This window comes from Ostrinia nubilalis, chromosome 27, assembly GCF_963855985.1.
Source record: "Ostrinia nubilalis chromosome 27, ilOstNubi1.1, whole genome shotgun sequence".
In the NCBI taxonomy this organism is placed as follows: domain Eukaryota; kingdom Metazoa; phylum Arthropoda; class Insecta; order Lepidoptera; family Crambidae; genus Ostrinia; species Ostrinia nubilalis.
This window is the reverse complement of record NC_087114.1, coordinates 2,578,186-2,594,054: the sequence shown is the minus strand read 5'-3', so window position 1 is coordinate 2,594,054 and position 15,869 is coordinate 2,578,186. Positions and strand designations below refer to the sequence as shown.

General features: G+C 37.1%; 2 protein-coding genes across 2 annotated transcripts in view; both read left to right on the top strand.

Moving 5' to 3' along the window:
* LOC135084787 (unconventional myosin-Va) overlaps positions 1-8,203 on the top strand; it is a 79,812-nt gene extending 71,609 nt beyond the window's left edge. Inside the window, exons 65-66 of the mRNA XM_063979524.1 lie at positions 1,295-1,411; positions 2,610-8,203. Coding sequence (XP_063835594.1) covers positions 1,295-1,411; positions 2,610-2,738 — 246 coding nt within the window. The 3' untranslated portion in view covers positions 2,739-8,203. The remainder of the gene's footprint in view (positions 1-1,294; positions 1,412-2,609) is intronic.
* Positions 8,204-13,866: 5,663 nt separating this feature from the next.
* Positions 13,867-15,869, top strand: part of LOC135085072 (solute carrier family 28 member 3) — a 50,648-nt gene continuing 48,645 nt past the window's right edge. Inside the window, exon 1 of the mRNA XM_063979850.1 lies at positions 13,867-14,041. The gene's annotated coding sequence lies outside the window, so the exon portion shown is untranslated. The remainder of the gene's footprint in view (positions 14,042-15,869) is intronic.

Genomic DNA, 15,869 nt, shown 5'->3' with positions numbered 1-15,869 from the left:
CAGGACGTCCACTGCTGAACATAGACCTCCCCAATGACGTTGTTTTATAGTAGAAAACAACGTCATTGGAGGAGGTCCGTCATAGGAGAAGTAGAAAATTTCTACTCGTTCTACCGTGTCTCTCCATTAAACGTCCACTGTATAACGCCGAAAAATGCTCAATCCCTTCATCATCATCATTTCAGCCACAGTACGTCCACTGCTGAACATAGGCCTCCCCCAATGACGTTGTTTTCTACCCACTACCGTATCTCTCCATTTAACGTCAACTGTCTATAACGCCGAAAAATGCTCCATCCCTTCATCATCATCATCATCATTTCAGCCACAGGACGTCCAGCTGAACATAAGCCTCCCCCAATGACGTTGTTTTCTACCAGCTCTACCGTGTCTCTCCATTTAACGTCCACTCTCTATAACGCCGAAAAATGCTTAATCCCTTCATCATCATCATTTCAGCCGCAGGACGTCCACTGCTGAACACAGGCCTCCCCCAATGATTTCCACATCGCCCGGTTAGTAGCGGCCTGCATCCAGCGCCTTCCTGCTACCTTTATGAGGTCGTCGGTTCACCTTGTGGGTGTCTAGTTTAGTCATTCATAAAAAGTCTATAGTCTATGGGGACCACTCTTACTCCCGTGGATATTGTAAAATACAGGACAAATGTGCGGTATAAGATTTTAAACTTTCGCGTACCATTTCGACTTAAATAGAAAGACACGGGTCTTAAGGCCAACGTCAAACCGTAAGTACGTATATAATGTCACTCATTAATAAATGTCGCATTGGCCCGTGTCTTTCTATTTAAGTGTGCGTTAACTGGTGTTTAGTTTTATAAGCAGATGTTATTTGGCCGTTATTGTTTCCAAGTAAAATAAAATAAACAAAACATCACGGTTTCCCCTCCAACCCGTCTGGCCAGCGTGGGGAGTGTAGGCCAAATCCTCCATTTGCCTCTGGTAAATTAGAGGGTCGTGCTCCTGCAGTGGAGACTAAATGACTTGATGATGATGATGACAATGTCATTTACTTTCGTTCGTTTGTTCGTTTCAGCCAAATGCCCTCCACTGCTGGACAAAGGCCACCCCCAAGGCTTTCCACAATGAACGGTCCTGCGCTGCCCGCATCCAGGCTCTTCCCGCGACCTTTACTAGATCGTCGGTCCACCTAGTAGGAGGCCTGCCTACGCTACGTCTTCCAGACCGTGGTCGCCACTTTAGTTGAACATAAAACAGTGCAGACAATAGTGGTCTTTATTTAAACCATTTTAAAGTTCACAATCCCGTGTCCCCAGCTCCTCAATATGTACACACCAGCCGAGGAGTATGAAGTGAAAGTGACTCGCGAGTTCATCCATGAGATCCAGAAGAAAATGCTCGCCAAGGCTGGACCTAACCTCGACAAGGAACCGGTGAGTGTAATCACTCACTCGCACACTTCAATCACTCATTGTATACTTCAATTAATTCCTCACACATCATACACTCAGTCACTCACAAAATGTAACTCACTCACGCACGAACTCAATAACTCACTACCACACTCTCTGCTTACTCAATGAGGGTTTTCGCGAATGAAAGATCCGCTAGATGGCGGGACGTGGATGTGGGGTCTGACTGCTGCGTGATTGGTGGATTTTGACATATCTGTTAATGTCATGTTATAAATAACCAATCATGCAGCATATGGACCTCGTGTCTACGTATTGCCATCTGGCGAATTTTTCATTCGCGAAAACCCTCATTACCAACAAATAATACACTCACTCACAAACTCCCTAATTCACTCATTTACAAACTGCATTTACTTTCTGACTTAGGTTAGGTACTCACTTTGTCTTACTTATCTCACACATTCTCATTCACACTCATATACTGATTTACTCTTCATCTGTTCACTCTCACTCTCTTATTCAATATCTTACTTACTTTTCCTAACACGCTCATTTACTCCTCCATTAATCAATTAATTACTCTCACTCATTATCTCACTCGATGTCTCACTGACTCACTCACTCAACTATACTCAGCATCAAATAAATCGCACCTTCCGCGACGCGAACTTTAAAGATTTTCTTCTGACACAATCATGGTGCCCCGACAATATTGGTGTTATTTGAAAGCCCAATAAATATCCTTAAAGAAAAACACATTTAATTTCTTAATAAACGATTAACATATACCATAAATGTGACTTGAAAAAAGACCTCACTTGGAGCTCACCTCTGGGATCAATTAGACCAATTTTTATGGTTATAAAACCAAATAATGATCTCACGTGTCCTCTTTAACAGATGGATAGCGATTAATCCCAACTTAACAGTTTTATAGCCATAAAAGTTGGCTCGAACGTAACTACCTATTTTTTGAATAAGTGACTCTGGATCCTTCTAAAGACACATTTTTAGGGTAAAAACCTTTCCTTTAGTTAAATGAAGAGTAGAACTAGGCTTTGAATGGTGCCAATATTGGTGGGAAGTGGGGATGCATACGTTTGAAAGTGCTTGTCGCGTGAGGTGCGATTTATTTGATGTCGAGTGTATTAAAGTTACACTACTTAATGAAAAATGTGCTGTAGGTACTTCTGCTAACAAAGATTTCCTTTCACAGCAAAACCTACTGATGGACTCCAAAATGATATTCTCCGTTCAATTCCCGTTCGATCCGTCACCGATCCGGCTCGAAGCTATCGAGTTGCCAGAAGTACTCGAATTGGACGGCCTCCTAACCAAGATTTAAGGACGCTCGCGAGCAAGGTTCGTTCGCCGGCGAATGCTCGCCGAGTACATGCGAATGTGACATTACTTGGGATTTACGGTCGATGAATACTTGTTACCCGACTGCCGGAGAAGGGGTTATGTTATTTAGAATGTTCGTGGTCAGATCAGGACTTCTAGAGTTAACCCCCAAAAAAAAAAATGTGTCTGTCTAACTTAGACATAGTACTTCCTAATATACTGGATATGTCTAAATGACAGTTAATATAGCAATCCCAGAAAGGGGGGTTTCTCAAAACCTAAAGTTTGAAATGAGTATCACTCCAAGTCATTTATAAGAAAAAAAAATATGCCCCAAAAATTTTACACTATTTCAAGAATGTCACATTTACATAAAAAAAAAATAATGATATTAATAATTTCCAATATACTTATACTTATGGACATTATTGTCTTTATTGCCTTTAAGCATTTATTTATACTATTTCTATAATTTATTTATTCCCCAATTTAAATTTGATTAATATACATTCCAATTTTGAATGCCATAATTTATAAAAAATATTTACAAAATCTATGAGAGTATACAATTTTTTTTCTAATTTGTGCCATTTTTTCTATAGAAGAATTTATTTTTGTTTTTGAGTGTGTTGAAATCAATTTATTGTTTATTTTTTTCCCAATTTAAAGTATTTCGGTATGTGTGTGCTATTTTCAATGTTTGCTTGGTGCAATATTATTTTTAATAGAAAAACATAATTTTAAACTTTGAGATCAATAAAAAAAGTTAATGCTTAATAATAAACAATAAAGTAGAAATAAAAAAATATAGACCAACCAGATTTTAGCTGCATTTTATATGAGATAATAAATAAAGTACTTTTATAGCGATTAGAAAAAGTATATTTGACAAATGTTTATTAAATTAATATTAATCACAAGACATTCCATACAAAATATATTTAAAGAATTGCAATTAATATAAATTATTAAAAATATATCACGGTCAAAATTGCCATAATATAAATAATTATGATTGTTCACACACATTCTCTTCCTAATAAAACGAACTACCCGCTTTTTATAGCACCATAAGTATAAATCAACTATATGACATGGGGTCATTTTGACTATGGGGCAATTACAACTATTTAGAAGTTGGAATTGCCTATTTACTAGTTCTGTATGTAGTGCCTATTTACTAATTTGCCCCTTTCTGTGGCTAAATGTATTGCTTGGAGAGTTTTATTCCTGTTTTTACCCAACTGCCCCAGAAGAAAGGTTTTCATATAAAATCAAGCATATTTAGCTTACCACGAGGGGTTAATGGGACTATTAATAATTTGTATTTACAAAATCTTTAAAAATTATATTTCTGAGATAGTTGGATTTGCCCCAAAGTTGAATTTGCCCCAGGTCAAGTCGACTCTATAACAGTAATTATTTTCATTCCTATTTTATAATTCCTACTTAGTTATATATTTTTTACAATCAACGAAGTTAAGTTTTAAATACATTTAAGTTTATTTACTATGATAATGTTTGTTAGACAGTTTATAAATAATCAGGTTTGACTTATATTAATGTATTATTAGTTATTAAATAAAATAAGCGAATATATTATGGTGTTCATCGAAATACAATTATATTTGTCGATTCTTTAGACTTTAGCTATATAAAAATGTTATAATTCACGATAATTTAGCAACTGAAGTTTCAAATAAAGTGAAAATCCTGAGTACAACCTATAGCTTTCGTTCTAGACAAAAAATACATACGCACCCCAGTAATTTTTGGTCTCGGTCGCGCGGGTTGCGGGGAGTTTGATCTGAGCAATCCGAGCGGCATTATTGTAGTGTGCGTGTGCAGTCATGGATAATTTAGCGTGTACCAATAACACTCAAACATTAGCGGAAGAATGGTGGGGCGCGTCTTCATGGATGAAACGATCTATAAATATCTGAGTTTGTTTAAGTATTGATCAAACTCTACCCTCTATTTGTAATGGGGCAAAGCCATCGATGGTAGCGTAATGACACATTTTACTTGTCATTTTTTTAATTTAAGCTCTACTTATTACTTTAATTAACTACAGAATAACTGAAGTCTAAATATTCGACAAAGTATTATTAATTGCTAATCCATTAGTTATTGTTTGTTGTAAGGTATACACATAGACATTAGATAAAGTTGTTCTTAGCCGCAAAAATGCAAAATCACCTTTTAATTTTTATTTTACTTAATACTAATGGAGAAATAAAACTATACTGGATATCGAGTTAATTTAGGGCATTCCTTTTACGATAGCGAACTTTAAAATGTATTTCGTTTAATAATTTTATTAAATATACAAAGTTATATTGTGATGTTAGTCCACTCAGAAAGCCTTATTATTATACTCGTAGTAACATAACACCGTCACTTTAAGTTTCGTTTGCCTCCTGTCCCATAAAAACACATTCCGTTTCCATAGCAACTTTATTAGCATAATAATAAAGGTGATTTTGCACTTTTGCAAAGTTTGTAAAAGTATATAGATAAATATAAACATAAAAACATCGTTACCATGTTAATTAATGTCAGCTTAGGTGCTTGGACACGTTTGTTATAAATAAAAATAGCTTAAATATATTTATATAGCATAATATTTAGTGTAATAGATGAATATTTATTGTTTGTACTTAAAAAGATGTACTTAATTTTTGTCGTAATAAAGTTGAAGATTGACCTGATTTTAGAATATTTATGACAAAGACGGTAAAACGAGAGAAGTTCAAAAATGTACAAATTACTGTTTTGTTTATTATACACTAGCTTTCCGCCTGCGGCTTCGCCTGCCCGGAATTTTGTCTGTGACAGAAAAACTTTATCGCGCGCGTCCCTGTTCCAAAAAACCGGGATAAAAACTATCCTATGTCCTTTCCCGGGACTCAAACTATCTCTATGCCAAATTTTCAAAATTCATCATAATCGGTTCTCTGGTATAGGCGTGAAAGTGACACAGACAGACAGAGTTACTTTCGCATTTCTAATATTAGTATAGACTAGCTGCTCCGGCTATGTTCATAAAAAAACACGTAGGATTCTCATGGTGAAAGAATTTTTCATATCGATACAGTAGTTTCTGAGCTTATTCAATACAAACAATCAACACTTTCCTCTTTATAATATTAGTGCAGATTCACTCAGCTGTGGGCTTTATTCTGAGGTAGGCAGCAACGTTATTATTACAGATTCCATACCACAGTTTAAAAGTTAAAACTGAGTGATTTTTGTCCTGTGATTCCCTCATTCAATATTAAAATGACTGCCGCATAATTTATAGAATTTTGATTCTTCTTGTCGTGTCGACAACAAACCTACACAGTATCAGCCTGAAACTCTGCTACAAGAGTGGATTTTCCAGTAGCTTTAATTAAATCTACCTGTGTGCAGTTGTTTGGGCACGCAGGGCACTTAAATATACGAAAAATTATCTTGGGATTTTCACATCTCTTTATAGCTACTACTTTACCGCCTTTGTCATAAAAATTATATAAAACCTCCTTATATTTAAAATGTATGTTGTACCTATTTGATAGTGAGATATGGTAACTATAGAAGGTACTAAAAGTATAAAAAATTATGATGTATGTATTTATAATTAGGTGCTCAAGTTAAAACTGTACGTGTTAAATTATATTCCAAATTATATTATTGTATTTAATGATATTTATTAATGTTATACATGAAATCTAAAGTCTTCTGTCGATTCAACAATGCAATGCTATTATTATACATTCCTTGTTATTTGTGTTTAGCGACAATACTGCATGACAATCTTGTAAAAAAAACATAGAAAATTACTTGAAAAAATTGATTTAACCGCCTTGCGTTGCCTGGTGGTTTGCGAACTGAATAAAGCCAGGTGCGTTGTATATTTAAATTAAATAAGAGACATTTGTGTGTATCTTAAATACGTTTATTTATAGTAATATTTTTTATTAATCATATATTTAAGTATGTTTGTTTAACCGGTAGATATGCTACAATACAAGCCCTGCTCATTTTTCATCGAATTCGAATACATTTGTTGTTTTATTGCCTTTTATTTTTGCAAGATTGGCATATTCTATTGCCGCAGTTTATGTTTATACATACTTATTAAAATGCCGGGGCAATTTCACCGAGATGGGGCTAATTAACCGAAAAACAAGTCAGTTACAAAGTCGCTTCACAAGTTCACATAGAATCACACAGGCGATTTAAATTTCAAAATGTGCGATTTTATGTGTTCCTATAGTTAAAAACACCTCATAGATGTATTTGCCCCAACATTCCATAAAGTGGTAATAATTAATTGAAACTTCCTTTATTAAAAAAATATTTGCCGATTTATTGTTTTGCATAATTTTCATAATCCGTACTAAGTGTATGAGTGTTGATAATATAAAAAAATCTTGTAATAACTGTTTTTAGGTATGTTTTTTTCCTCCGAGATCAACGTAGTCCTCACAATTTCCAAATGAAGGGTCCATTGCAATAATGACAGATGTCCTTTTTCCTTTCTGCGTCAGTGTTTCACATAATACATCTATCTCAGTATAGTTAAAGTTTAGTTAAAGTTAAAGTAAAATTATCGAGAGAGGAGAGTACTGGCGCTCTGTAGTACAGGCTTCTCGCCTAGTTCAGACTCCAGTTCTCTCACAATCTTACCCTGTTCAATTAGTACATAGCAATTTGTGTTTCACTGTATTATTGGATTGTGAAAGAAAGAAATAAATGCTTTATTATTATTATTATAGTTGTTGCAATTCACAAAGGCGAGTGAGCTTTACATGTGTGGTGGCTCGCTACCTACATCCACGCTACATCTGTTCGTTTTCCAAAAGTTTTGATAGACATTACACTATCGTTATGTGCATGTACACGTACACACAAATAAAGCTCATTCGCCTTCGTGAGTTGCAAGAACTATATTCAGTCCACAGAGCTATAGTGTAGTACTCTGTCAAGTACAGTATGGTAATGACAAAACAAGATTGCTCTAAATTGGTAGCTGTCATTGATTTTTTCCATTCGGAGTTTATTTAAAAACAATATTGCTTAAAAGTCGGATGGACAAAGCACATTAATCATTAATGCAGTGTGTACCAATGTTTTATGTGCGCGCAGACTATCTTTTTTTTTTTTATTTATATTGTGCTTAACGGCACAGTCAAATTTTATGAAAATGTGTGATCTTTCCCATGAGCCCAGGGCGTTTCCTATCTTTACCCGACAGGCTTCCCTGAATGGGAAAAAATGGGAATTTTTCGTGTCAATTTGCCCCGATTGTGATTTCGAGAGAAGGTGGGAAATACCCATTAAATGATAAATATCGACACTACAAAAAATCTTAATTATTATTTATTGATCTCTATTATATCGTTCCTTAAGTTAACTGAAGCAATATGTTGCATATCTATGTATAGAGTATATTTATTGCAATTAAATAATTTAAACGAACATGTTTTTTATTTATTTTAGGTCCAAAAAACTGTATTATGCAGGCAAACTATGCGTAGTTATTGAATTTGCAAGAAGTAGGTAAAGGTAGGTAACAAATATTATACACTTGGTTCTTTTTTATATTTTTTTATTGTGGCAATAAAACTTTTTTTATTTTGCTACTATCGCGCGGTTGGAAATTGATATTAATAATGTAACCTATCTAGAACATGGGTGATTTAGTTCTATTGTTTCTTCATTGATTAATGGATTTGACCAAACAAGAGTAAATATTAATCTCAGAATATTGGGGGAGGCCTATGTTCAGCAGTGGACGGCCTGTGGCTGAAATAATGAATACTAAGAGCTAAGCTATAGGACCACAGGTACGTACCTAGTGGTGGATTGTCCTGTGGACCAAGCTAGATCAAGTTTCTAAGCAAGTGTTTCACACTTGCGTTCAAAAATTTAAAACTAAAAAAAAATTTATTTCAGCCTACATAATTACAGTGCAGTGATGAAACTGTTTTGTAATGCGAAAAAAAATCTGGACACCGCGGTTCAGCCACACTCCATAACGCCATCTATCGGTGATCGTTAACATTAACTGCTTGGGGAAAGTGGTTTGTGCTTTGACACAAAAAAAAATTGATTTCTTTACGGATTTTGATGAAAGAAAGAAAGAAAGAAAGAAACATTTATTATGACGAAACTTTACAATATTATTGTTTATAACCTAGAATAACATACTTAATAGGCTATAATTTATGACGATTTGTGACAAACTAAATTTCACTCGGGTGAAGTCGCGGGCATGGACCTATAAAAAGGTCCATGGTCGCGGGCAAAAGCTATTTCATAATAAAGTATGAAGTAAGATAGGTAAGGATTATTTTATTTACGTAGTAGGTAACAACATCGTATCAATCGCCCGAGGAAACCCACGAAACACTAAGGCTGGGTTGCACCATCTTATTTTAACTTTGATAAACGTCAAAAATCTGTCAATCTCCATACAAAAACGCTGGTTATCGTTATAGTTACGGTCATAGTAACGTGGTGCAACTCGGCCTAAGTAGGTCCTGTTATTATTTTTTTCAAGTCAATGCCCTTAAATTTAAAGGCATTGACTTCATTTTATTGAGGCTAATACTTCGTGAGGATAATTGCAGATGGGACGAAAATACCTGTTTGGCCATTTGGTTTTCAGATTTCGGCAAGGTACACTCAGACACAGTAAAAATAGGTATTTAAGACGTTTTAGGCGGAGTTGCGCCATCTTACTTTAACTTTGACAAACGTTAAAAATCTGTCAAATTCCATACAAAATGCACCGTTTATTGTTACGGTTAAAATAAGGTGGGATAACGCAGTCTTTAACAATGAATCTGGATTAAGTAAAGCTAACTTATTTTTTAATTAACTTAGTGGCAGGAGAGTTCGGCTACGTTTCCACTAGAGATGTGCGAGGATGCGTAGCGAGGGATGTGTTTGTAGAGAACCAATAGAATCGCTTCATTTACCTCGCCTCTGGTGGAAACTGCTTAGCGGAGTTAGATTTTTGCGCATACAAAACACGCGAGGGATGTGTGCGAGGAATGTATTGCGAGGTTTGCGCATACTGTACCAGCCAGTCCATAGACGGAGTTTGTTGGAAGTGGCAACGCATCCTCACGCCACACATTACTTAATGCGCATTTTCACAGCTGCGCTACACATCCTCGTACGACACATTTTCCCCGCACATCTTTGGTGGAAACCCCCACAAGTTTTCACAGCACAGCTAGACATCCTCCAACTACAAATTTCCCTCGCACATCTATCCTAAAATGTCTTTCACCTCCTTGAAAGTTTTTAGTACCAGATAATTTACTTTCTGAACCGTTTCATGAAGTTGACTGTACCAGCCCCGTCCGCTCTCGTTTTGGATAATTATGTCCAATAATGCAGTTAAAAAACTGCAATTTGGCGGGTCGTTGTCCAACATCACACAAACTAAATCTTTCCTTTCTGATTTTCTGATAATATATTTTTTACTTGAGTTTTACAAATGGTTTTGTTTTGTTAGGTCCTTTTAGACCTAATACATTTTAAACATGATTTTAAATAGGTAAATAGATCATAGTAACAATAGTTATAAAACTCATACTGAACATTGTTGTTATGGGGACAGAATTAGGTTTAAAAGTGAGATTAATGCCCGTTTTCACCATCAATCCCTAATTTTTAAGTAAGTCCTATGGTAACACATAACAGGAATTTTGTTTTCATAGGGGTCACTTAAAAATTAAGGATTGATGGTGAAAACGGGCATAAGACCACCTAACCGAAAAGATTATGCTTCCACTGGAAATAGAACCCTGGATCCCTGGATGTATAGAACCCTGGATCTCTAGGAGAGACGTAGACTTACCGCACGCACACACTGACAAAATTCAGCGCACCTCACCGCTAAGGGACCATCCATAAAGTACGTCACACGAATTTCATGATTTTTGAGCCCCCCCCGTCCTTGTCACAGGTGGTCACATTTCTGACTGAGACCCCCCCTCCCTAGTGTGACGTCACATGTTTTGCAATTTTACATCAAAAAATTATTAAATTAAAATAGCAGTTCCGAAATTAGTTTTATTTCCATTTAAATTAAGTATTTTTTTTATGACATCAACATTATATCAAATATTTGAAACAATTGAAATGTGATGTCACGAAACTTAAGACCCCTCCCACCCCTTGTCACACCATGTCACACTTTGTCGACCCCCTCCCCCCCACTTTACGTGTGACGTACTTTATGGATGACCCCTCCTAATCAACGCTAAATTTTGTCAGTGTGTGCGTGCGCGCCGCATACGTATTGGCGCGCTCACATACAAACCGCGCTCGGGCTTTTCTATGAAGATGACCTACTCATTTGTATTTACTCTGGTCTAGGCGTCTAGCGCACAACTAACACGAATGAATTCAATAACGATGTTTGCTTAAGAGAAGCAGCAAATCAAACGCTCAGCGTTGAATAGAGCTCTGTGATTGGTTCGTGCTGGGCAGCAAGGTTCTGGAGTGGAGGCCGCGTACCGTAAAACGCAGTGTGGGACGTCCACCCACAAGGTGGACCGACGACATCATAAAGGTAGCAGGAAGGCGCTGGACGCAGGCCGCTACCAACCGGGCAGCATGGAAAGCATTGGGGAGGCGTATGTTCAGCAGTGGACGTCCTATGGCTGAGATGATGATGATGATTAGTTCGTGTGTCACCCTGTGCGTCCATGACACACTGTGAGACCTCAAAAAAGTTTGTGAATTCGGGCGTTAATCAGTGCCTGAGGTATTATGACAGGCTATACAGGCTGAAGCGATACACCTATAGTTACAGATTTGTAAAGACAAGTGAGTTAGTTAAACAGCTTTCAGTGTTTACACTAGCGGCGTAAGCGGTCCGCCCCGGGTGCCAAGCCTCAGGGGGTGACACAAGTCGCGCAAATTAGTACTGATTAGTTAGCGCATCTGCATGACAAGTCTGCGGTCTATCTCATGATACGGGGGGTGCGATTGTCTTTCAATCTTCGAATTGGTAGGTAACCCCAAATCCTGGGGGGTAGGGGGTGCCTTAGGACTAATGACAGGGGGGGGGGGGGGTGATCGCCCCGGGTGCCAACCCATGCTACGCCGCCACTGAGTGTTTACGAAGTCTTCTCCAAACAATGAGCAATAACATCGAGTTTCCCATACGACAGTTTACGTGAACGCCGTTGTTGTGCTGACAGTCGGTACACATCATTAAATATTGTGATTGGTTACATTACATAAGGCTATGGCACACCACGAGCCTAGTCAAGGCCTATCCTACTAAAATTCTACTGATATAATTCAAAGGTGACTGACTGGCTGACTGATACAGTGATCTATCAACGCACAGCCCAAACCACTGGACGGATCGTGCTGAAATTTGACATATAGGTCGATGTAATGACGTAGGCATCTGCTAAGAAAGGATTTTAAGAAACTCCACCCATAAGGGGGTAAAACGGGATCCACGCGTATGAAGCAGAATACTTGGATGGATGTTTTTTACTCTCTCAGGCTAAACCCTCCTATTCGATCTAGATGCAATTTGGTTTGAGTCCCGGGAAAGGACATAGGATAGTTTTTATCCCGGTTTTTGAAAAGGCGCACGCGCGCGTTGTCGGTATTTCTAATATGAAAGACCAAAATATGCGGACAAAACTTCGGACAAAAGCTAGTAGGTATTAAATTAGGTAGCTCTCCATTTCTGCTGTGCTCTATAATTACAGAGGATTAAGGAAAATAAAATTCAAAATCTGTACACGGTAAACTTTTAATTAATACTCTTCAAATCTCTGTCTCATTTCAAAAATATTATTTTCTAGCTTTACCTTCCTCTATACTTGTTTCCTTGTCTTTAAAAAGATACAGATAGAGTTGATTATAAGGCAGATATAAAAATGGGAGTCCCCTGCGAATTCCAATAAATTTTTTGACGTCAAAGATTTTCTGAAGTCGATTAAATATGTTAGTTAGTCGACTAAGTATAATCTTCGTGGGGCTCGCTCGCTACACGCACGTTAATTTTTTTAGCCCCTACGTAAACGACTAAATTACTATAGTTACTTAACTAGTTTTAAAATATTCCGTGCTTCAATATTGATTGATAAGTACTTAATGACAATAAAATGGCTAAAACTAATATAATTAGAACTCACTACTACTAACAACTCGAGGCGGTCAATATTCTTTGTGCAACCACAGAATAATAATATACCTAGTAAGAACCTAATATGCAACGCACACATAACGTAAACGCCTCGCCTCGCGATTGACAGCGCGCGAAATGCGATGACAGCGCGCGAAAGGCGATGACAGCGCGCGAAAGACGATGACAGCTCGCGAAATGCGATGACAGCGCGCGAAAGGCGATGACAGCGCGCGAAATGCGATGACAGCGCGCGAAAGGCGATGACAGCGCGCGAAATGCGATGACAGCGCGCGAAAGGCGATGACAGCGCGCGAAATGCGATGACAGCGCGCGAAAGGCGATGACAGCGCGCGAAATGCGATGACAGCGCGCGAAAGGCGATGACAGCGCGCGAAAGGCGATGAAAGCGCGCGAAAGACGATGACAGCTCGCGAAAGGCGATACTGTGGCGATACGGTGTTGATCCCTTTCCGAGTTGATAAGTCTGCTATGAGCTTTAGAACGACATTTTTACTGATGGTGTCTGGAGGCCTTAATAAAGAATATGACTTCTTTTTGATATCAGCCCCCCTAGACAAAACGCACTTTTTGATCGAATCGAAAATCGAATCCGTCAAAACTCCATACAAAAAAGGGGCTTTTCGACCACTTTTCGACTGGTTTGCGATTATAATTTGCACTTTGTCTAGACCCACAGAAACCCACAAGGACTAAGTCAGAAGCCGAAACTAGTCAAATATTTCGTGATACTCTAATGAAGAAATTGACGAGCTATACAATAAAGGTTTTATTAATCTAAGACAATAAAAAACACCATTCATCACTACAAAAACATTTCGTTGAACCATGCTAATCTAAAGTTGACATACAAAAATGCTTTAAATTATTTGATAACACACAACGAACGCGAATTAAAATCTAGAGCCTCCAAGATACTTGTTTGATAATAAACTAAGTAATTTCAACACGTTCTTCAGTTTAACTTCGACTCTCGCTCGAGTCGCGCGGCGGTCGGCAGCCATTTTTTTCCTACCGAATTTCGCGCTCAAAATCGTTTGGCCCTTTTACAGTCAATTTCAAATTGAAAATTATCTTTCTGTGTTCAAAATGTTCTTGTTGAGCAGAATGTTTCGAGGAATTAGGTAAATAAACAGTTATCTATGTTATCACTGTGATTCACGTGTTGATTGCATCCTCAGGAAATCTTTTACAGGTTTTCTTAGTCATTGTGATTTTTACGGTTAGAACTGTAATCAGACAAAAAATAGGATAGTTAATTCAATTTCTTGACATTCAACAACAAATACTAATTAGTTAGTAAGCAGGTAGGTATTCTGCTTTTTTAGATAACTAGTTAATGTTTAAAATTTTTATTCTACCGCCACGACGCCGTATTATTCTCTTATGTTTTTCGTGATAATCTAGCAAGTAGATAACTATGCTAATACGTAGGTAGTTTGCAAATAACATTATTATAATGAAGGTAAATATTACTCATCACTTCAATGAACTCAGCAAGGTTCTTTTCAACTGAAAACACACATAAGTCGGTATGTTAAGTAGCTTAAACATGTGTTTTTTATTTTAAGTCATTTAAAGTAATTTAATTAAAAGTTACCGCCTTCTCCTGGAAGATATCACTTCTTAGCGATAAGACCGCTTATTTTTGTGCCGTTCCGATTTGGCATTCCTTAAGGTGTTTTTTGCATGTTTTTAGTTCTAAGTAAATATTTTAAAATCTCAATATGATTTCTAAACTGAAGGGCTGTATTGTTTAAACTTGTAACTTAACATTTTAACTGCAATTTGGTAGTCGAGGTGCAGATTTTTTTCTCATTCAAACCTTCGGGCGATTAGTGTCAAGTTTATAACACACTTTTCAGGTAACTAGTCACTACTTAACCCCTAAATATTAATAAATTAATGCCCGTTTTCATCAACAATCCCTAATTTTTAAGTGACCCCTATGGTAACACATAACAGGAATTTTGTTTTCATATGCGTCACTTGAAAATTAGGGATTGATAGTGAAAATGGGCATTGACCTACAACGAATAGGGAGGTACCTATTACCCTTTTATCTAGTTACCTAAACATTAATATGCGATTAAACTCAAATTTTGATAGAGTATAGCCTACTTCCTACATAATTGTTATCTCTAAATATACTATAACTCAAAGCTGACTGACTGACTGACTGACATAGTGATCTAATATCAACGCGCAGCCCAAACCACTGGACGGATCGGGCTGAAATTTGGCTTGCAGGTAGATGTTATGACGTAGGCATCCGCTAAGAAAGGATTTTACGAAACTCCACCCCTAAGGGGGTAAAACGGGATCCACGCGTACGAAGTCGCGGGGGGCCGCTAGTTTGAATATAACGTAGGTACCTACTTACTATTGTTAATGAATAAGTGAAATGGTATTTACCTACTTTAATCATATCTTTACATAGAAACTAGGTAATATGATAATAGTTTATGATATTAAGTCGATAAGAATAATTTATATCTAATAAAGATTCGGTGATCATTATAATATCGGCATCAATTAGGTATTCGATTAAAATATAATCATCATAAAGGCCGAATGGGTAAGTAGGTACATAATACTTACGTTAATGGGATGTTTCCCACCACACCTTCCCACCTCTGCAACTCCTGTGTAACCAGTTACCATTTGGTTCCATAATTTTATTTACATATTTGCTTCAGTAATTTTTATTTTATGAGCATTTTTGGGTACCTATGCTTCGTCCCTCTGACTTGGTGACGCATATTTTAACCTGTTTCCGCAGTTAGGCATTTTTAATGTATTTAATTTTTCCTCGACAAGCAAAAAGGAACCTTTTTGGTGTCAGTCGGACTGCCAATTTTAGGGTCAGCTGGTTGTGGTGAGCCCACTCCTAACTACTCCTAACACAAGCATAATTTCGTTGCGGGTCCATTAACAGTTAACTTTCCCCCG